This window comes from Acartia tonsa, chromosome 13 (genome assembly GCF_053477335.1).
Source record: "Acartia tonsa isolate MP-2025a chromosome 13, ASM5347733v1, whole genome shotgun sequence".
Taxonomy (NCBI): Eukaryota; Metazoa; Arthropoda; class Copepoda; order Calanoida; family Acartiidae; genus Acartia; species Acartia tonsa.
Window position 1 is genome coordinate 11,744,722 of NC_137272.1, and position 22,264 is coordinate 11,766,985.

Below are 22,264 nucleotides of genomic sequence, written 5' to 3' on the forward strand. Positions count from 1 at the left end.
TAAAACTTTGAAGACTAGTGTAATAAACAGCCCTTTGTCCCTCTCTCTCTCTCTCGGAGCTACTTTCACATTTATTTTGTTTGTTTGTTTGGTGTATTAATTGTTGCTTTTCCTCAAACTGTTAATCAGACTCTGAAATCTCTACCCCCTTATTTTTATAATTGGAAATGTTAAAGGGGAAAGCAGTAATTTTTTTACCATTCCTAACACCTTCGGTGAACTTAACTCTGGGGGGCTACGCAGTATAACCTAACCTGACCCTAAGTAATTAACAAATAACCTTGGTTTTTGTGCTCGACTAGGGACTATGAGGGAAACCGACTTTTATTCCATGCTATTGACAAAAGTCATAAAAGGTTTTATAGTACGATGGCTCTTGAAAATACTCTAAGTTTTGCACATTTTGTAAATTTAACTTAATAAATATTTTTAACTTGTTCGTATAAAACCGGGCAAATATTTGTACAAAATATGTACTGTACAAAATCCGACCCTAAATGAGCCTATAAAATCTGTTTCAGACATATGAGCGAGTTGGCCAAACGGGCGAAATTGTCCTCGAACAAGGATGTTGTTAGAGCCGTGCAAAGGGGGCTCAGAGAAAATATTGACAAACATAGAGAATTGACTGCTAAAACCAAGGTAGGATAATTATTGTAATTTAGCATTAAGAATTGGCTCATCTTTACAATATACAAAGACTTGTTCATTCTGAAACAATCATCCAATTAGATCCAGCAATGCATCATCATTATAATATTAATCTGACAACATTCCAGTAATGATATATTAATCTTGACAGCTGCTGATTCTCCATGTATTGGCAGCTGGCTATAGTCTTGATAAATCTAAGCTCTTGCAGCTTATTGTCTTCAGCAGATACATTATTAGGATCATCATCCTGTCCTTTAGAATCTGCTTAGTCTAAAAGTAGTAAAAATATAGATCTGCAAGGGCAGGACACTCCTCATGCTCGTTGTTATGAGGCGTCGTAGCTCAGTGGTAACACACTGAGCTTTGGTGGTGAGAGTTCGAGTTCAATTCTCCATATGTTGATTCAAATGCAATAATAATCATGCAACTTACCCTGGTTGTGTAAGAAAGGGATTATTGAGTATGTTTGGATACTCAATAGTCACGTGCATAATATCAGTACTACCCTAATCCCAAGCTCCTCTGCGGACAGCTTCATTCATTACGGTGACTTAATTTGGGACACCTGCCATGCTCGACGAGGGTGAGGTAATACTGAGTAGCTCTCATGGGATAGCGGGTCAAGTCATAATTTGCTTGAACGTGGAGCTTGATAGCATTAATTGCTATACTAAAGTGTCTCAGCCTACTCCTTTACTACTTAGGCCCAACCCCTAAGAAACTCTGACTAATCAATTAATCAATGCTCGTTGTTCTAGGTTGTGAGTGACAGTGAGGATGAGGCGGAGAATAAAACTGACTCGGAAGAGGAGAAAGATGATAAAGAGGCAGGAAACAATACTTTGACTTGAGAATATGCCCCTAGAGACCTCTAAAAAAAATTAAAAGGGGGGTGGGTTGGTAATTTTTGGTAGGATGAAGGAGGTATCCCCTCCCCAATTAAAAAAAATACCGGGACTTATACAAAGCTTTACTGCAAAGGAGAACTATATCGGTTCTCTGGTTTAGAGAGATCTTTATGTATACACACACAGACATTCTGTTACTTATATAAGCACCTGAGGATTCTCCCTTTTCCTTTTTTTTTTTTGATTGATTAGCCATAGTTTCTTAGGGTTTGGGCCTAAGTAGTCATGGAGTAGGGTGCATTGGTGGGGAGGTTACGTTGAGAACTAGGTATCACTTGACCAATACTACAAAACTTTGCTGAAAATTGAAACTAATCAAAAGTATTGGAATTAAATCAGGATGAAAGCTACAATGACTTCGCCTCCAGCTATAGGAAATATTGGGAGGCCAAACAATTGGAACAAGCTACTGCAGCCAAGAAGATGTCGGCACAGGATGAAATTGAGGATATGTTTGACGAAGCCTCATTTGCTAGGTAAGATTTCTACATGCAGGGTTTTAAGGGATAAGACAACATATGATAAATTCATGTACACCCTATGATATACTGTTCCCCTTCTGTGGATGAAAATAATTTATGTTTGGACTCTGCTTGTTTGTAAACAAGTAGTAGTACTCAACGTTTTCAAGCCAACAATTGAGAGATTGTGCTTTTTAAACTTTTGGGTACCAGCATATGTTCAGTATGATGTCACATCCCTCACTGATAACTCCAAATGTAATCAATAGGGAAATACCAAAACTAAAACTCAAAGGAACTCAACTAAATAAAGAGTTACAGCTCTAAAATTTGGCATGGCAGGTTTAAAGAGGTACAATACGTAACTGTGAAGAAACGGCGGTTTTCGGTGGGAGCGGCGGTTCCGCCGCCGTTTCTTCACAGTTCAAAAGCTCAGAGCTGTAACATTTTCTTTAATAGAGTTCCTTTGACTTTTAGTTTTGGTTTCAACAAGTGTCACTTCCGACCCCTCCCTTTCTATAGGTAGTACAAATACAATAGTTATCCGAATCCATTAAAAATCAGAAAGGATACACCAAGCTTTTTATTCTAATGGAACGGAGGTGGTGAAAAATGTCCCCTAACCCCCCTTCTTTGTCTTGGAAAAATAGTCTTGATCTGAAATATTTTTTTAGAAAACAAGCTTTAGCTATGAGAAAGTTGAAAGAAGCAGAGAATGAGAAAAACAAGAATGACGATAAAGACGATGGCAAAGGAAATTATTATATTCTAATCTGTACACCCAAATACAATAGATTAAGAATATTGGTTAAATAGTTTGGACACTGAAGGTTTGAACAATTAAATAAGATTTATTAAAGTCTCCAAATATAATAGATTTATTATTACTCGGGTCTTACACCACATTTTCATGTTCTATGATAAAGTGAACTCTGTAGCATGCATGGGTGTATATTCTGCACAAGATTCATTTTTTCCCCTGCTGCAAAATTTTTTATTTTTTTCTCCTAGTTTTTTTCCAGCAAGGAAGGGGATAAAATGGAAAAATGTTTTCAAAACTCTTTATTTTATTCATATTATCACCCCTCCCACATATTCTTTTAGTTTCTTTTCACCAAAAAGGGAAGAAAATGGAAGAAAAAAATTAAACCCCCCCCTCCCCCCAACCACATATTTTTTTACCCCCCCCCCCCTCCCCTCCCTTCAGCAGGGTCAAATTTGCAGAATATACACCCCTGCTCTGTAGCGGGATAAAACAACGATCAACCACATCCCCCTCCTTTACTCCATCCTCTTTTCTCGTACTGGAGAAACTGACCGACTAATAAATGCGGAAGGTAGCTACCTAAAATGATGACAATTTTTCTCCTGTTATATCATCTACCTATATTCTACATCCATTACTCTAATGTCCAATGACAATTTTTTTTTGTCTTCTCCTAAACAACGACTACAGATGGACGTCCATTTGCCATTATATGGTAGCTTCGCCACTAGAAAAAGAATATATTAAAACTATTTTAACAGACAATGAGGAAGACAAAGAACTGGAAAATGCACAATCTGTGGCCTTAGACAAAACTCAATCAAAGTTACTCTCCATCTCAGGAATAAACAACTTTTTATTTTTATTTTAGAATAGTACTAGCGGCTACGCGCCAGAGGCCTCTAGGGGCCCTCGAGAAGGAAGGGGAGAAGTCGACCCCCATCTTTCATTTTTAGTTTTTAAAAATAAAAGTAGAAAAAATTTGGGGCGGGATGATTTTTTTCTATGTGTGATTCCTTTTGGGACGGAAGTTGTACCCTCCCCCAAAATAGCTTTATAACTCACTCTGTCTGTATGACCATCCATTTTTATCTACTTCTTATGGATGTTGTCATACTTATTATTACTTGAAGGAAAGTTGACCACTGCACTGAAGAACATCCACTTTCAAACTAACTTTGTCTGTTTGTCAAACCATTACTTTTCCGCTTTGCTACTTTTGGATGTTGTCATATTTGTTGCCAGCGGTAGGCCCCTAGAGGCCTCTAGGATCACTTTAAGGGGGGGGGGGTTGAATTCGGCAACTCATTTTTGTATTTGTGATTTAAAAAGAAAAAGGTAGAAAAAAAATTTCGGGGGGTGGTCGGGGGTGTCCCATCCCCCAAGAAAATAGCTTTAAACGATCACAAGACCGGGAGGTATGTTCCCTGAAGAGTAGAGACCAATCGGTTCAGTGGTAATACTTAGATCTTAAGCTTAAGACAGACTGACTGACAGACATCGTTCTACTTTATAATAAAGATTACTAAACGTGTAGATGAAAGTTGTGTACTATGACCTGTAGGAACCAATAGTAGAAGAGTTCATGCTTTGCCACAGTCTACTATTAATAATTCTGACGAGGAGCTGGAGACAGATGATGGCAAGCAAAATAATGCCGACAAAACTGCGGATGAAAATAAGGTTAGTTTGTGTGTTTACCAGCGGACTAGAGGCACTTGGAGGAAGGGATGACAATAAAAATAGGTACAATTTTTTGGGGAGGGGGCGGTCAATTTTTCCAGGTGCATCTTTCAAGGGTTGTGATACCCTTCCCTGAAATAGTTATAAACCTTATCTTAATCGTTTGCTTAAAAACATTTGGTACTTTTTTATTTTTTTGGATCCAAACCAGCAGTATCCCGGTAATTTTGTATTATCATCACTTGGGAATGAGATGTGTATCTAATTCTTATTGTCCATTGTCTTATCCCTTTTGATCCCTGATATTTTACTTTATTTTAAGGATTCAGATGCTACAAAGCCGTGGAAAGCTGAGGTTGATCCTGACGACTTTATCCAAGTGAAGCCAAAGAAATTGAAAACCTCCCTCCCAGAAATAAGTGGCTATAATGAAGACGCAGACTCAGGTCCATATTATTATAATATGCACAGGACACAGCAAGCGCATGACAGACAAACAGATATATATATTTAATATAGTTATCGTTGTTTTGCTTTTTTTTTAATTTCTCAATTATTTTGTAATTTGTATGACACTAGGTAGTAGTACCACCAAATCATTGATCCCGTAAATTGTTAGTGTGTAACATATTGGCAGGTTCGCAGTTTAGCAACTTAGCGGTTTTCATTGGATTTTTTTATCGTTTTGGCTGCAAGCATTGGGAAATTTTAAAAACATCTAGAGAAAAAAACATTAAAAAGGTTAAAATATTAAAAAATACATTGAATACTTAATATTCATGAGAATCGCCAAAAGTTTCTTGTACTTGTAAAATTTTAATCGTGGAAACTATACCTCAGCTTTCATAAAAATTAATTCTGTTCTTGTTTAGATGATGACACGGAGCAAAGACAGATGATTGCCGAGGCATTTGCTGATGATGATGTCTTGGAGGATTTCAGGAAGGAGAAAGAGGCCATCATTGAGGCCTCAAAAGCAAAGGAATGAATTTTATTATGACACAAGTTTGAATTATATAACCTTTTTTCCTATAAATATGTGAATTTTATAGCGTGTTTTAGATACTTGGTTTTCAAGAACAACTCTACAATCTTTCCCGATGCTTTCCCTCAAACTGCAAAGAGAACACAGAAGACCCCCCTACCACACCCAATTATTTTGGAATAAATTAAAATTTAGGAAAGTAGGGTAATTTTTTTTGTAAAAGTTATCCTATTAGGCTTAAACTCTAGGTCAGGTTATATCGGGTTGAATTAATTTTTTTAAATTTCTATTTTTATTGAAAAGGGGGACGTAACTGAAGCTGGGGGGGGGGGGTTTTCTCCGGAACCACTTGATGAACCGTGCAAATTTTTTGGACTTAAGCTTTTAGGGGTATAAACATCTTATGGTTTCAAAGTCAACCCCCTACCCCCACCCCCTAGCCCCCCGGGGCTAAAAACCCCCATAAAAATGAACCTAACCTTAATTTTCTCAGAAACCATTTGACCAATAGGGATGATTTCTTAAACTTAAGTTTTTATGGTTATAAACTAACTTCTAGATTAGAAGTCACCCCCCTGCCGCCAACCTCTAGCCCTCCGGGGCTCAAAAAAATCCAAAAAATGAACCTAACCTTAATTTTCTCAGAAACCATTTGACCAATAGGGATGATTTCTTAAACTTAAGTTTTTATGGTTATAAACTAACTTCTAGATTAGAAGTCACCCCCCTGCCGCCAACCCCTAGCCCTCCGGGGCTCAAAAAAAACCTAAAAATGAACCTAACTTTAATTTTTTCAGAAACCATTTGACCAATAGGGATGATTTCTTAAACTTAAGCTTTTATGGTTATAAACTAACTTCTAGATTAGAAGTCACCCCCCTGCCTCCAACCCCTAGCCCTCCAGGGCTCAAAAAACCCCTAAAAATGAACCTAACTTAAAATTTTCTCAGAAACCATTTGACCAATAGGGATGATTTCTTAAACTTAAGCTTTTATGGTTATAAACTAACTTCTAGATTAGAAGTCACCCCCCTGCCGCCAACCCCTAGCCCCCCGGGGCTCCAAAAAACCCTAAAAATGAACCTAACTTTAATTTTCTCAGAAACCATTTGACCAATAGGGATGATTTCTTAAACTTAAGCTTTTATGGCTATAAACTAACTTCTAGATTATAAGTCACCCCCCTGCCGCCAACCCCTAGCCCTCTGGGGCTCAAAAAAATTCTAAAAATGAACCTAACCTTAATTTTCTCAGAAACCATTTGACCAATAGGGATGATTTCTTAAACTTAAGCTTTTATGGTTATAAACTAACTCCTAGATTATAAGTCACCCCCTGCCGCCAACCCCTAGCCCTCTGGGGCTCCAAAAAACCCTAAAAATGAACCTAACTTTAATTTACTCAGAAACCATTTGACCAATAGGGATGATTTAATAATGCGGTTTCTGAGAAAACTGAGATTAGGTTATTTTTCTAAAAGCATGTTTAAAAACAATTACTGGAAATTTAAGCTAAAGTATATTTTTTAGGGGGGTATTTGAGCCCAGGGGGGCTATGGGGTGGGTGACTTCTAAAATAAAATTTAGTTTATAACCATATATCTGCCAAACAAAAAAGTAGTTTATACACATAAAAAAACATCTCTATTGATCAAATGGTTTCTGAGAAAATTACAGTTAGGTTCATTTTTAGGTTTTTTTTTAAAGCCCAGGAGGGCTAGGGGTTGGCGGCAGGAGTGGGAAGACTTCTAAACTAAAAGTTAATTTCTAAGCATAAAAGCTTAAGTTTAAGAAATCATCCCTATTGGTCAAATGGTTTCTGAGAAAATTAAGGTTAGGTTCATTTTTAGGGTTTTTGAGCCCCGGAGGGCTAGGGGTTGGCGGCAGGGGGTTGACTTTTAAACTAGAAGTTAGTTTATTAGCATTATAGCTTAAGTTTAAGCAATCATCTCTATTGATCAATGGTTTCTGAGATAATTAAGGTTAGGTTCATTTTAGTTTTTTTTTTTGAGTCCTGGAGGGCCAGGGGTGGGCGGCAGGGGGGTGACTTATAAACTATAAGTTAGTTTATAAGCATAAAAGCTTAAGTTTTTTGAAATCATCTTTATTGGTCAAATGGTTTCTGAGAAAATAAAGGTTAGGTTCATTTTTATGGGATTTTTTGATCCCCGGGTGGCTAGGAGTTAGCGGCAGGGGGGTGACATCTATACCAAAAGCTAGTTTATAACCATAAAGGCTTAAGTTTAGGAAATCATCTCTATTGGTCAAATGGTTCCTGAGAAAATAAAGGTTAGGTTCATTTTTATGGCTTTTTTTATCCCCGGAGGGCTAGTGGGTAGCGGCAGGGGGGTACTTCTATACCAAAAGCTAGTTTATAACCAAAAAGGCTTAAGTTTAAGAAATTATCTCTATTGGTTGAATGGTTTCTGAGAAAATTAAGGTTAGGTTCATTTTTAGGGTTTTTGAAGCCCTGGAGGGCTAGGGGTTGGTGGCATGGGGGTGACTTCTAAACAATAAAAGTCCTAGAAATCTGACGTATTGATCATATGGTTTCTGAGAAAATTAAGGTCAGGTTAATTTCTAGAGTTTTTTTGAGCCCAGGAGGGCTATGGGTTTGCGGCATAGGGTTGACTTCTAAACTATAGTTAGTTTATAAGCATAAAAGTTTAAGTTTAAGAAATCATCCCTATTGGTCAAATGGTTTCTGAGAAAATTAAGGTTAGGTACCATTTTTAGGATTTTTTGAGCCCCGGAGGGCTAGGGGTTGGCGGCAGGGGGGTGACTTATAATCTAAAAGTTAGTTTATAACCATAAAAGCTTAAGTTTAAGAAATCATCTCTATTGGTCGAATGGTTTCTGAGAAAATTAAAGTTAGGTTCATTTTTAGGGTTTTTTGGAGCCCCGGAGGGCTAGGGGTTGGAGGCAGAGGTGTGACTTATAATCTAGGAGTTAGTTTATAATCATAAAAGCTTAAGTTTAAGAAATCATCCCTATTGTTCAAATGGTTTCTGAGAAAATTAAGGTTAGGTTCATTTTTAGGATTTTTTGAGCCCCGGAGGGCTAGGGGTTGGCGGCAGGGGGGTGACTTATAATCTAAAAGTCAGTTTTTAACCTTAAAAGCTTAAGTTTAAGAAATCATCTCTAATGGTCAAATGGTTTCTGAGAAAATTAAAGTTAGGTTCATTTTTAGTGTTTTTCGGAGCCCCGGAGGGCTAGGGGTTGGAGGCAGAGGTGTGACTTATAATCTAGGAGTTAGTTTATAATCATAAAGCTTAAGTTTAAGAAATCATCCCTATTGTTCAAATGGTTTCTGAGAAAATTAAGGTTAGGTTCATTTTTAGGATTTTTTTGAGCCCCGGAGGGCTAGGGGTTTGCGACAGGGGGGTGACTTATAATCTAGAAGTTAGTTTATAACCATAAAAGCTTAAGTTTAAGAAATCATCTCTATTGGTCAAATTATTTCTGAGAAAATTAAAGTTAGGTCTATTTTTAGTGTTTTTTTGGAGCCCCGGAGGGCTAGGAGTTGGCGGCAGGGGGGTGACTTCTAATCTAGGAGTTAGTTTATAATCATAAAAGCTCAAGTTTAAGAAATCATCCCTATTGGTCAAATGGTTTCTGAGAAAATTAAGGTTAGGTTCATTTTTAGATTTTTTTGAGCCCCGGAGGGCTAGGGGTTGGCGGCAGGGGGGTGACTTCTAATCTAGGAGTTAGTTTATAACCATAAAAGCTCAAGTTTAAGAAATCATCCCTATTGGTCAAATGGTTTCTGAGAAAATTAAGGTTAGGTTCATTTTTAGGTTTTTTTTGAGCCCCGGAAGGCTAGGGGTTGGCGGCAGGGGGGTGACTAATAATCTAAAAGTTAGTTTATAACCATAATAGCTTAAGTTTAAGAAATCATCCCTAATGGTCAAATGGTTTCTGAGAAAATTAAAGTTAGGTTCATTTTTAGGATTTTTTGGAGCCCCGGAGGGCTAGGGGTTGGCGGCAGGGGGGTGACTTCTAATCTAGAAGTTAGTTTATAACCATAAAAGCTTAAGTTTAAGAAATAATCCCTATTGGTCAAATGGTATCTGAGAAAATTAAGGTTAGGTTCATTTTTAGGGGGGTTTTGAGCCCCGGGGGGCTAGGGGATGGGGGTAGGGGGTGGACTTTGAAACCATAAGATGTTCATACCCCTAAAAGCTTAAGTCCAAAAAATTTGCACGGTTCATCAAGTGGTTCCGGAGAAACCCCCCCCCCCCCCAGCATCAAAAAAGCTTCAGTTACGTCCCCCTTTTTTGAAAATGTTTTTAAAACTTGAGAAAAGAATGTGTACCTACTGTATAAAATCAAACTCTGAATTCACCGTTCGTGTCTACAGCTAAAGAAGATTGTGCAGTGCATGAACAAAAGCAATTTATGTAAAGCACCTCCCAGTAGTGAATCAAAACTTTTTTTTTTGCATTTATTTTAAGCAATCAACATTAAAACATAAATCCAGAAGGAAAAAAATTATGCCATATTTTTTTATGAGAAATATTGGTTTTGAAAACTTATATTTTTGTCTTTGTGACATCTTTTACTAAAACACTTGACTGGATATTTTTTATTTACTTTAGAATACTCCTGTTATAAGTGTAGTAAACCAACTTGCTCTTGTTCGTGCATATTCCCCTTTTAAAGAGAATAATTTGTCGATGAGAATAAAGTTCAAATCTGCCAGGATGTTGATAAATTTCTGCCAGGTTGGGGCTCCTGGGCTGGAACTGGTCTTGCCAAAAAAGAGGAGAGGTTTAGGAAAAGATTCCTACAGAAGGTAAGGGATATTTCCATGAAGTGAATTTTTTAAGTTGAGGTTCTTGGAGTAGTGATACTTTATATGTTACTAGCGGCTTTGCCCAAAGAGGTAATCAAATCAAGAACTACTTGACCTGCCACCACTAATTTCAAATAATTTTTTTAGATGGGGGGGGGGATTTTTTGTTTTTTGGGTGGTTGAGGGTGTTTCACTCGCCAAGAAAATAGCTTAAAACCACCACAGGACCAGTAGATATATTCCCTGAAGAGTAGAATCCAATCGGTTCATTGGTTACCGAGATCTTAAGCTTCAGACGGATGGACGGACAGACATCAAGCTACTTTGTATTATAGATGGCAGAAAGATAAAATATTAGGTATACCGTATTGTTTATTTTTTTATTTCCCTAAGACATTCTTATATCAACGATAATCTTGTGATTAATGCATGCAATAATTTCTTTTTAAATGGTAACCTTAACAATATTCACAAATTAGCAGCTTATACCTACAACGAAATTAATTTTTAAAAATCACGAAACCCTCAGATATTATTTTAGACTTATTTCGTTTGTTGGTTATACAATTTTTTATGAATCTTTAAAGTTTAAATTTTAGTCACCTTGTTAATCTTCAAGCCTTACCTTCTGAGAAACTATCTTGTTCATTTTTAAGCCCCGCCCCTGATCAACTACTTTGTTAATTTTTAGGCCCCGCCCCTTCAGATACTAACTTTGTTAATCTTTAGGCTCCACCAACTGAGAAAATAATCTTGTTGATTTTTAGGCCCCGCCCCCTGAGAAATAAATCTTGAAAATTCTTTGGCCCCGCCCCCTGAGATACTAATCTTGTTAATGTTTAAGCCCCACCCCCTATGAAACTAATCCTGTTAATTTTTAAGCCCCGCTGGCCCCTTGGTAAACAAACTTTGTTAATTATTGCCCCCCCCACCCCCTTCCACCCGAGAAACTAACTTTAAAAACTTTTAGGTCCCACCCCCTGAGAAACTAATCTTGATAATTTTTAGGCCCCGCCCCCTGAGAAACGACGTGACGAAAACAAGGTTAACCTGATAATAAACACCGACAAGGACAAGATACTGCCGCAGCATCTGGTCAACAGGCTGCCAAGTCATTTCAACAACGTTAGCGATTTTGAAGCGAGTATCAGAGCTCCGATTGGAAATACGTTTGTTCCTAGGTAAATGATTTATGCGTTGAGCACAATCGATATGTTATTACATAGAAGTTGCACCAGATTTTCATGAACTCTGATAAAGTATGATGACTTAAATAACGACACCCCTATTCCATCCCATCCCTTCCCCTCCTTGTGGATGAACGAATTGACCAATAAATAAAGCTTAGCAAGCTTGATTGGAGATAAATTTCCCCTGTCAACACATCCACGTTTATACTAACCCCATTTCGAGCACAGAAGTTCCTGAACCTCACCGCCCCTATTTTTTAAAAATAAAATTAAAATAAGGGAAGGGGGATTGTAGTAGCACTAAAATTACCACCATAACCCTTTTTTTCCTCCGTATGTTGGATTTTTTTGGAGAAAACAAAAATTTCTTCTTCCCTACTAGGATTTTTTAACCTTTACTTAATCTAAAATACGTATTTTCCCCCCCTTATTTTGGCTCATTGGTCTAAAATGCGTCATTAGTGAAACCCATAATTTCCCATTATAGAAGAAACATTTTTTTCCCATCTAGTTAACTTGTTAGTTTTAACTTATTTACAAGTAGGGAGGAGACATTGGACTGTAAATTAAGAATTAATCTGACAAGTATATGTTTCAGATCTGCACATCTGCAGCTGATCCAACCACGCGTTCAGACTAAGATGGGTACAACTATTGAACCAATGGACCGCACGGTTATGTACAACAAGAACCAGCAGCTGCTAGAGGAGATCAAGCTGTTTAAGGGCCAAGAGTTGTCAGATGATGAGGAAGGCAAAGAAGGCGGCAGGAGGAAATTTAAAGGAAAGGGGAAGCCTTCCTTGAAAAGTTGAGAATATTTTTTTTAAATCGTCAAAATTAAAACGATTATAATGTTGTTATGTTATTAATAATTTTATATGTGATATTAATAAATTTTTTCTTCTAATTAAGTTTTATTTATTCTTAATTTAGGGGTGATTTTATCCAAAAGAAGCGAATCTTTAAAAAATGGAAAAGGGTAGAAATTACATGTATGGATTGGGAAGTAGGGTTAGCAATCGGAATCAGCCAAATTTTTGGCCAATTTTGGAATCTGAATCCGGAATCCGTTTTTTTATAGCGGATTCTTAATTAGCGTCTTGAGTTTTTTTTCAACCCCCCCCCCCCCCCCCTCCCCCTCTTTGAAGGCAAAGACCACCACTCCTCACCTACACCACCAAGAAATGGGAGAAAAGCTACTGTGAAAATATCAAAACGCAGCTTTAGATTCTTACCAGTACCCGGTAAAATTTAATCTGTCAATTTTTTTTAAGCCTTTTCTAATATTGCTAGAATCCGGAATCCGTTATATTTTTGGACGGATTCTTGTAAGAATCCGAATCCGGTCTAAAAATTAGACGGATTGCCAACCCTAATTTTAAGATAGAGGTTTTGGGATGGTTTTATAATATTTTTTTCTATCAGCCCTTCTAATATTGCGGCCTTAGCCACTAGTAAGACTTAATTGTTATTTCTCGCATCGAATTATAAACGGCTTTCTGCGGATATAGAATGTACAATTATATAATTAAAATTTTATTATTTTAACCCCGAGGTGCCGAAGGCACCGGCTAAAAACTAGTTTGAATCATATGATTGTACATTTTTATATTCGTAGAGAGCTGGATATTATACGAAGCTAGACATAGTTTTTTCGTATGGATGAATACGAGAAATTTGATTACAACATGTCCTAAAACCATCCTAGGACCTATAGGAAGACCACTAAAAATTAATAACCTAATCGATTCAGTGGTTAGCGAGATCTTAATGGTGAATCATAAAAACCTACTACGAGGAAAAGATTATGAATTTCGAAAGAAGAATTAATCTGAATCGGAATTTCTTCAGAATCATAAGGTAGAAGTAGCGAAGATACTTTTTAGCTTAAATTTGCCGCAAGTTCTATCCGTCATGAAAAGGGGTGGGGGCGAAAGTGACACTTTTTGTAACCAAACCTAAAAGTCAACAAAGGAATTCAACTAAAAAAAGAGTTACAGGTCTGAGATTTTGCATGGCAGTTGCTTTATAGGGGTACAATATGGAACTGTGAAGAAACGGCGGCGCAACCGCCGAAAACCGCCGTTTCCCGCCGAAATTTTTTTGCCTTTTCTTGGCGGTTTTCGGCGGTTGCGCCGCCGTTTTTTCACAGTTCCATATTGTACCCCTATAAAGCAACTGCCATGCAAAATATCAGACCTGTAACTCTTTTTTTAGTTCAGTTCCTTTGACTTTTAGTTTTGGTTTCAAAAAGTGTCACTTTCGCCCCCCGCCCCCCCTTACAAAAACATATAATTTTGAGTACCTAGGTATGTATGCATGCATTTAATGTGTTTTTTTTGCTTTTTAATCTTTTTTAAAAGCGTAGCTTTTCTATAACTAGGGTCGGTACGTCCGTCCGTCCGTTACGGATAGCTTTTTTCGTTAATCTAGGCATGTTAGAACTGTTCTTTCGATTTCAAACTTTGCATGGTGATTCCTGTAGTAGTTAGGTACAATTTAGGAAGCGTAGCAACTCTATAATCATTACCAGAATGTCCGTACGTCCATTTTAAAGATGTTGATTTTTTTTTACTTTTTTAACAACTAATTTTTATGTGATCTAATAATCCGATTGATCTGATTTTTGGTATACTGATTTTACTTACAATTTAACACCGAACAAATTTGCTTTAATGTTTTTTTTCTGTCATTTAAATGGAACATAGAGTTAAAGGTCATTTTATGAAGGTAGGATTAACCCCTCCCTGAAAATAGCACCCCCCCCCCCCCTTGCCCTATCCATTAACTCCATTTATCTATTCATCTATCTATCCATCTATTTATCTGTTTATAATACAATGCAATGCAACAATTAACTTTTTCTAGCTTCTGTCTTGTGCTTCTTTATGCTACTGGATATGTAACTGGCGCAACTTTTAATAGACAAGGTAATTTTATTAGTAGCGAGGCTGCTCTATAATTCCAAATGTCCTTCTCTTATCAGAAACGTTTTTGGGAAAACGGGATTGTCTAAGCTGTTATTTAAGAAAGACGGCTTACTTTTTTGGAATATGCCCCTGGCAATGAGAATCCAGCATATAACTCGGACTTCTCTTATGAAATACAATTTAATTGGTTTCTATAAGAATTAGAAAGCTAAAAATTTTGTTACTCTTGACTTGATTGGCATCTTCTTAATAATTCACCTGAGGTGGATATTTAAAAAAAATTTGCCCCACTAATCGCTAGGTGAGGCAAAATTGTTTTCGTGAAAAATCCTCCAAAATTACATCAAAAATCTACAAAAATTTTAAAAATCATAGAATGGTTAGCGATTAGTTGGGCAAACTTTTTTTTAAGAATCCACCTCTGGTCTGTCAGTTCGTCTATAATGCTATTATAGGGACATGGCAATTCTAAGAGGGAAATTATCAGATGTTCAGTATCATAAAAACTGTATTGATCTTTTGACAAAGCCCTAATTGTGTTAAAATCTGTCAAAAAAATAGGCCATGTGACGTCATAAAAATGAGGGAGATAAGAGGAAAGAAAACCCCTAAAAAAGAGATGGATAATCCCTCACTTTTATGACGTCACATGGATGATTTTTGACCCAATTTGCTTTGTCGATCTTTTGAGGCATGATCGAAGCACTAAGTAAATTAGGTATTCTCTAAAAGCTCTACACACAAAAAAATCCACCGTTTACCTTGAACAGCAGCTCATTTCCCCATAACAGACGGACATTTCAAATTATAGAGAAGCTACGCTGCTTGAAAATTCATTTTTTAGATACTAAGTTATCTTGCCCTGCCTATGGACAGGACTGTGCTTTCTTTGACATAGAACGAGCAGCAGATGCCAGGTATAATTATGATAGACAAAACTACCCCTTCTATATAATGGGGTTTAAGAGGTTGAATCAATCAAAATCATTAAAAGTACCAAAATTTTTTATTTTCTTGGGGATTCGCTGCTCATATACTGGGATTGAATCCTATGTGACTAAATGATTTTGCCTGATTTGCCTTAATAAATCTAATATTATTATGACTTAAGTTTTAAAAAGTTAAGACAATTATTTCATACTTTAACAATGATGACAACATTTATTAAAGCGAAGCACTGAAACGGTAGGACAAACGGACATTAACACTTGTATAGTGTCTGAACTGAATAATCAGAATATAAAAGTATAAGAGTCGAAGCAAAAGTGTAAGTAAATTTTTTGCAAAACTGCTTGATAAGGATAATGTTTATGGACATACTTACATTTTTAGGACTTGATTATAGAGTTGCTTCGCTTATAAAATTGTTCTTTGTTGTCCCAGGAATCAATATACCAAAAATCAGATCAAACGGATAATTAGACCACATAAAAATTTGTTGTTAAAAAAGTAAAAAAATCAACATGTTTAAAATAGACGTACGGACATTCTGGTAATGATTATAGAGTTGCTACGCTTTCTAAATCGTACCTAACTACTACAGGAATCACCATGCAAAGTTTGAAATCGATAGGACAATTCTAACATGCCTAAATTAACAAATAAAAGCTATCTATCTCGGACGGACGTACGGACGGACCGACCCTAATTATAGAAAAGCTTCGCTTTTAAAAATAAAATGTGTTATTATGTTTAAGATCTTGGGAACAGTGTTCACAACAATGTAGAGATCATAAGGTATTACAGTTTTACAAGAATAATATAAGAGGCAGGATGTTTGTCTGTCTGCCAGGGGTCAGCAGTCGCACGGGTGCATCAAAGGATTAGGGTTGGGCCGGATATCCGGCCTGGCCGGTTATCCGGCCATTTTCAATTCCCAGCCGGATACCTGATATTAAAACTATCCGGTTAAATGATATCCGGCTGCTTTTTGACGCCGGATATCCGGTAAATTGCCGGATATCGAACGTTGGTCAGATATCCGGCCTGAACCGGATATCCGGCATTAGATTTCAGCCGGATATCCGGTATCCGGCCATAAAAGTATCCGGCCCAACCCTACTAAGGATGTTATAGTGTGACTAAGGGGAGCGGCAAGCTACGCCTCTAGCTTTAAGAAGCTCTGTATTCAAAAAGGAAAAAGTATTAACTCTAAAAATAAAAAAAGCCTAAACTCCATCCCGGGACCAGTATGAATCTCATCTAAAATAAAGAACTCAATTGGTTCAGTGTTTATCGAAACCTCAGGCTACAGGTATAATCTATAGACAACAAGCGAAATAAATCTAAAATAATATTTTGAGGGCGGATATGAAGATCGTCAATTCTTGTAAGTGTTTCCCCCTAAGGACAGCTGAAAATCACGCAAAGGTTTCTTGATTTTTTCCCGAATTAATTTCATTGTTGGTTTAAGCTGGCTACAGACAGACAGACATCCTCTTACTTTAATGTAAGGATTGAATACATCAAAGTAGGGTTGGGCCGGATATCTGGCCAACATTCGATATCCGGCAATTTACCGGATATCCGGCGTAAAAAAATCAGCCGGATATCATGTAACCGGATAGTTTTAATATCCGGTATCCGAATATCCGGCCCAACTCACATCAAAGATAGAATTAATTTAGACATGTGCATTCTGGTCCTGGCATACTGGTGATAATGCTTTCAATCCGTTTGGTTGTTGGCTCAAGGTAATGTACACAAAATATTCACATAGCCGGCATCCACTCGGCCCAAACCGCGCCATTACAAGGGACGGTAAAAGTTGTACCTACTGCAACTATGTCAAATGAATGGATCTGAAGGGTTAAGACAATGGTCGATGAATTGATGTACATCCCTAGTGTCGTTACACAAAATTACCCCTTCTGTAGATTACAATTTGTAGTTCAAACGTTTGGACGCTCAACTAATTAAACCAACAAATGAAAATTCAATAATCGTCTCCAAGGTTGTTAAGCAAACGAAAATGATAAAACATTATTTTAAGACTTTGGGGACTAGTGTAATAAACAGTCAAGGTCCCCTCTCTCCCTGGTCAAATATTAAGTATTTGGGTAATGCCCTGACCCAAACTCAGTCAAAAAATGCAAGACTTTTAGACAAAGGTCGTGCAATCAAAGGGTTGGTTGTCTAAAGGGTGTTTTACCGTATAATCAATAATCATGCACATTGAACATCATTTAAAGCAAGATTTGGTTCAGAGAAACACCAAAATAAGATCTTGTGGTGTATTCCGTCCCCTATAGCCTAACCAGGCTGACGTTCTTACTCTAAATAACAAGGATGACAACGTAACGTACGTACAGACATTTTGGTGATGATTATAGAGTTGCTACGCTTTTTAAATCGTACCTAACTACTAGAGGAATCATCATGCAAAGTTTTAAATCGATAGGACAATTCTGACATGTCTAAATTAACGAAAAAAAAGCTATCCGTTACGGACGGACGGACCGACCCTAATTATAGAAAAGCTTCGCTTTTAAAAACTATTTATTTATTTTAGAGTGGATGTACAATAGTGTTGGCTGACCCATATGTTATCTCTGGACACTATGATTGTTAACTTGGTGCTTTCCCTCAATGTGCATTGCGAACATCGAACTCCCGTTCCTCATTGTGAATCCTGCTAGGCCAATACCCAAGGTGTCATAATCCTAACCCTGTAGGCCTACCAAGTACCCAATATAACTTAACCTAACATAGCCTGAGGTACTCCACCCTCCCTCATTTTCTAGTTATTCCAAAATTAAAGGAGGTAGGGGGTTTCTTTGCTTAAGTATGTACTTAGAGGGAAACTACTGCTAACTTTAAGTATTTATTCTTTTAACTTTTAAAGATGTATTTATTAAAATAAATTATTTATTAATTTTATTTTTCGTATTCATTCGCATCCGGTGGATAAGAACCGGTTCTCATCCATCTAGCATCGTATTCGTATTACATACTATCTTTCTACGAATAAAAAAAGATTGAAACCAGTTTTTTTTAGCCCATGTAATTCAGTGGCGTGCGAACCAAAGGGGGCAATTGGGGCAATCGCCCCCCCCCCCTAGCGACCAAAACGCCCCCCCCTGCCCCCCCCCTAGCAACCGCCCCCCCTGCCCCCCCCTAAATGTTAAAAAATGCCCCATTTTGCCCCCCCCTGGTCAACAAAAATGCCCCTTTTTGCCCCCTACCCTACAAAAAGCAAAACTATCCCAGTTTCCAAAAAAAAAGATCAAGAAATACTCAACAAAAAAAAAAATTTTGGCGCTTCGCGCCAAACTTAGAGTTACTATTCATTTAACCTTACCAAATTTTTAAATTAGTGTAGAAATTAGGTTATAATCTTTTTTCACTGAACATAACAAACCAGGTTATAGGAAGTATTTTATTTTGTATAATATAAACTTTTTACCAAAGAAATTTTGTACATCCCCAATGATGATACACAAAATTACCCCTTATATAGATTACAATTAGTGGATGAAATGTATGGAAACTCGACTTTATTAACCAACCAATCAAAATTCCATTAAAGTCCCCAAAGTTGTTGAGCCAACGAATAAGAAAATTTTATATGAAATATTGGGGACTAATGTAATAAATAGCCCAAAAACCCCTCCCTCCCTGCATTTTTGAAGAAAAAAATTTGCGCGTCCCGCTCTTCTAAATGGTTTCTGCTATGAAATATTGGGGACTAGTGTAATAAATAGCCCAAAAACCCCTCCCTCCCTGCATATTTGAAGAAAAAAATTTGCACTTCGCGCCCTTCCAAATGGTTTCTGCTATGAAATATTGGGGACTAGTGTAATAAATAGCCCAAAAACCCCTCCCTCCCTGCATATTTGAAGAAAAAAATGTGCGCTTTGCGCCCTTCCAAATGGTTTTTGCTATGAAATATTGGGGACTAGTGTAATAAATAGCCCAAAAACCCCTCCCTCCCTGCATATTTGAAGAAAAAAAATTTGCGCTTCGCGCCCTTCCAAATGATTTCTGCTTTTTTATCACAATGAAAGGACAAGTAATTTTTTTTTATTTTTTACATAGTTCATTATATCTTTGGTTTTTATGGTATGATAAATTTTTTTGTGGAATATAATATTAAAAAAAATAAAATTTCTTGCTGTTTCGAGCATCCAGTATGTAATTTACTTTGAATTTCATCACACAACATACAGGAAAAAGGATTTGTGACTTTTTCTACCTAAAATATATATTTATTTCAACAGATGCTTTAAATCTACTTGTCTGTATTCTTATTAATGATTTTTTGTGCTTTGCTACTTAAAGATGTTGTCATCCTTGTTGTCATACAATAAAGAAATATTTAATATCATTTTTTCATATTAGGTTGATTTTTGGTAAATTATTTCCAAAATGAGTGTTTTTATCTCCCCCTCCCCCCCCAATTTTTTAATGGGGTTATTCATCCTTCCTGCTGAGATTTTATAACATCCCCTTCCACCCATTAAAAATGTTTTGTGGTGGAGGGGGGGGGGGGGGAGAGAAAGGTTAATTTATCTTCTGTACTATTTTTTCGAAGATGCTTTCTAGCTCCCTTCCCTTCGGTCATTGCAGGGTGGGGAGAAGGGATGGGGGAGAAGAGATGGGGGGGGGGAGAGGTGGGGGATATAAATGGGAAATAGGGATGGGGGAAGGGATGGGGAAGAAGGGATAAGGACTAGGAGGCCCATAATCAAATAATCCCACCCCTTAAAACGCCCTTATTTAAAATTAGTATATATAATCAAAATGCCCCCCCCTAAAGCAAAGTGCCCCCCCGGGGCACTTTGATTTAGGGGGGGGGGGGGCAAAATTTCACAAAATCTTCAAAATGCCCACCCCTAGACAAAGTGCTTCGCACGCCACTGCCGTGTATAATGAATATATAACAAGGATGACAACATTCATGAAAGCAAAAATCAGTATTACAAATTAAAATTCTTAGTAACTTCTTAGCCATACACTAGACAGACAGACATCTTATTACTTTCTAATTAAAATGAAAAGCAATATGAAATTTTTAAATATTTATTATTAAATATTAAGATCTTGGGAACAATGTTCACAACAATGTAGAGATCATAAGGTATTACAGTTTTACAAGAATAATATAAGAGGCAGGATGTTTGTCTGTCTGCCAGGGGTCACCAGTCGCACGGGTGCATCTAAGGATGGCTTAGTTATGGTGTGGCTAAGGGGAGCGGCAAGCTACGGCCTTAGCTTTAAGAAGCTCTGTTTTCGAAAAGGAAAAAGTATTAACTCTAAAAATAAAAAAAGCCTAAACTCCATCTCGGGACCAGTATGAATCTTATCTAAAATAAAGAACTCAATTGGTTCAGTGTTTATCGAAACCTCAGGCTACAGGTATAATCTATAGACAACAAGCAAATAAATCTAAAATAATTTTTAGAGGGCAGATATGAAGATCGTCAATTCTTATAAGTGTTTCCCCCAACGTCAGCTGAAAGTAACGTAAAGGTTTCTTGATTCTTTCCCGAATTAATTTCGTTGTTGGTATAAGCTGGCTACAGACATCCTCTTACTTTAATGTAAGGATTGTATACATCAAAGATAGAATTAATTTAGACTTGTGCATTCTGGTCCTGGCATACTGGTGATAATGCTTTCAATCCGTTTGGTTGCTGGCTCAAGGTAATGTACACAAAATATTCACATAGCCGGCATCCACTCGGCCCAAACCGCGCCATTACAAGGGACGGTAAAAGTTGTACCTACTGCAACTATGTCAAATGAATGGATCTGAAGGGTTAAGACAATGGTCGATGAATTGATGTACATCCCTAGTGTCGTTACACAAAATTACCCCTTCTGTAGATTACAATTTGTAGTTCAAACGTTTGGACGCTCAACTAATTAAACCAACAAATGAAAATTCAATAATCGTCTCCAAGGTTGTTAAGCAAACGAAAATGATAAAACATTATTTTAAGACTTTGGGGACTAGTGTAATAAACAGTCAAGGTCCCCTCTCTCCCTGGTCAAATATTAAGTATTTGGGTAATGCCCTGACCCAAACTCAGTCAAAAAATGCAAGACTTTTAGACAAAGGTCGTGCAATCAAAGGGTTGGTTGTCTAAAGGGTGTTTTACCGTATAATCAATAATCATGCACATTGAACATCATTTAAAGCAAGATTTGGTTCAGAGAAACACCAAAATAAGATCTTGTGGTGTATTCCGTCCCCTATAGCCTAACCAGGCTGACGTTCTTACTCTAAATAACAAGGATGACAACGTAACGTACGTACAGACATTTTGGTGATGATTATAGAGTTGCTACGCTTTTTAAATCGTACCTAACTACTAGAGGAATCATCATGCAAAGTTTTAAATCGATAGGACAATTCTGACATGTCTAAATTAACGAAAAAAAAGCTATCCGTTACGGACGGACGGACCGACCCTAATTATAGAAAAGCTTCGCTTTTAAAAACTATTTATTTATTTTAGAGTGGATGTACAATAGTGTTGGCTGACCCATATGTTATCTCTGGACACTATGATTGTTAACTTGGTGCTTTCCCTCAATGTGCATTGCGAACATCGAACTCCCGTTCCTCATTGTGAATCCTGCTAGGCCAATACCCAAGGTGTCATAATCCTAACCCTGTAGGCCTACCAAGTACCCAATATAACTTAACCTAACATAGCCTGAGGTACTCCACCCTCCCTCATTTTCTAGTTATTCCAAAATTAAAGGAGGTAGGGGGTTTCTTTGCTTAAGTATGTACTTAGAGGGAAACTACTGCTAACTTTAAGTATTTATTCTTTTAACTTTTAAAGATGTATTTATTAAAATAAATTATTTATTAATTTTATTTTTCGTATTCATTCGCATCCGGTGGATAAGAACCGGTTCTCATCCATCTAGCATCGTATT

The 22,264-nt window shown here is 37.1% G+C and overlaps 1 protein-coding gene and 1 long non-coding RNA gene across 8 annotated transcripts in view; both read left to right on the plus strand.

Annotated features, from left to right (window-relative positions):
• The window catches only part of LOC145303809 (U3 small nucleolar RNA-associated protein 14 homolog C), a 36,538-nt gene extending 24,190 nt beyond the window's left edge, over positions 1-12,348 (plus strand). For 5 of the 6 annotated variants that reach the window (XM_080145429.1, XM_080145431.1, XM_080145428.1 and 2 more), the window contains 11 exons: positions 522-642; positions 1,413-1,481; positions 1,902-2,038; positions 2,698-2,775; positions 3,549-3,629; positions 4,352-4,472; positions 4,795-4,918; positions 5,345-5,452; positions 10,157-10,251; positions 11,260-11,432; positions 12,040-12,348. In XM_080145429.1, the coding sequence (XP_080001555.1) occupies positions 522-642; positions 1,413-1,481; positions 1,902-2,038; positions 2,698-2,775; positions 3,549-3,629; positions 4,352-4,472; positions 4,795-4,918; positions 5,345-5,452; positions 10,157-10,251; positions 11,260-11,432; positions 12,040-12,253 (1,321 nt within the window). In that variant the 3' untranslated portion in view covers positions 12,254-12,348. Of the gene's footprint in view, positions 1-521; positions 643-1,412; positions 1,482-1,901; positions 2,039-2,697; positions 2,776-3,548; positions 3,630-4,351; positions 4,473-4,794; positions 4,919-5,344; positions 5,453-10,156; positions 10,252-11,018; positions 11,055-11,259; positions 11,433-12,039 lie in introns of those variants that run through there. The other variant, XM_080145433.1, reaches the window with a different exon arrangement.
• A 1,936-nt stretch (positions 12,349-14,284) lies between these two features.
• On the plus strand, positions 14,285-22,202 carry LOC145304645 (uncharacterized). 2 transcript variants are annotated; one of them, XR_013874156.1, is made up of 5 exons: positions 14,285-14,371; positions 15,216-15,288; positions 16,069-16,108; positions 20,951-21,016; positions 21,835-22,202. It is a non-coding gene; the product is annotated as an uncharacterized LOC145304645 (long non-coding RNA). The 2 variants fall into 2 exon arrangements; XR_013874155.1 differs by lacking the exons at positions 20,951-21,016; positions 21,835-22,202 and adding exons at positions 16,999-17,064; positions 17,883-18,241.
• The last annotated feature ends 62 nt before the right edge of the window (positions 22,203-22,264 follow it).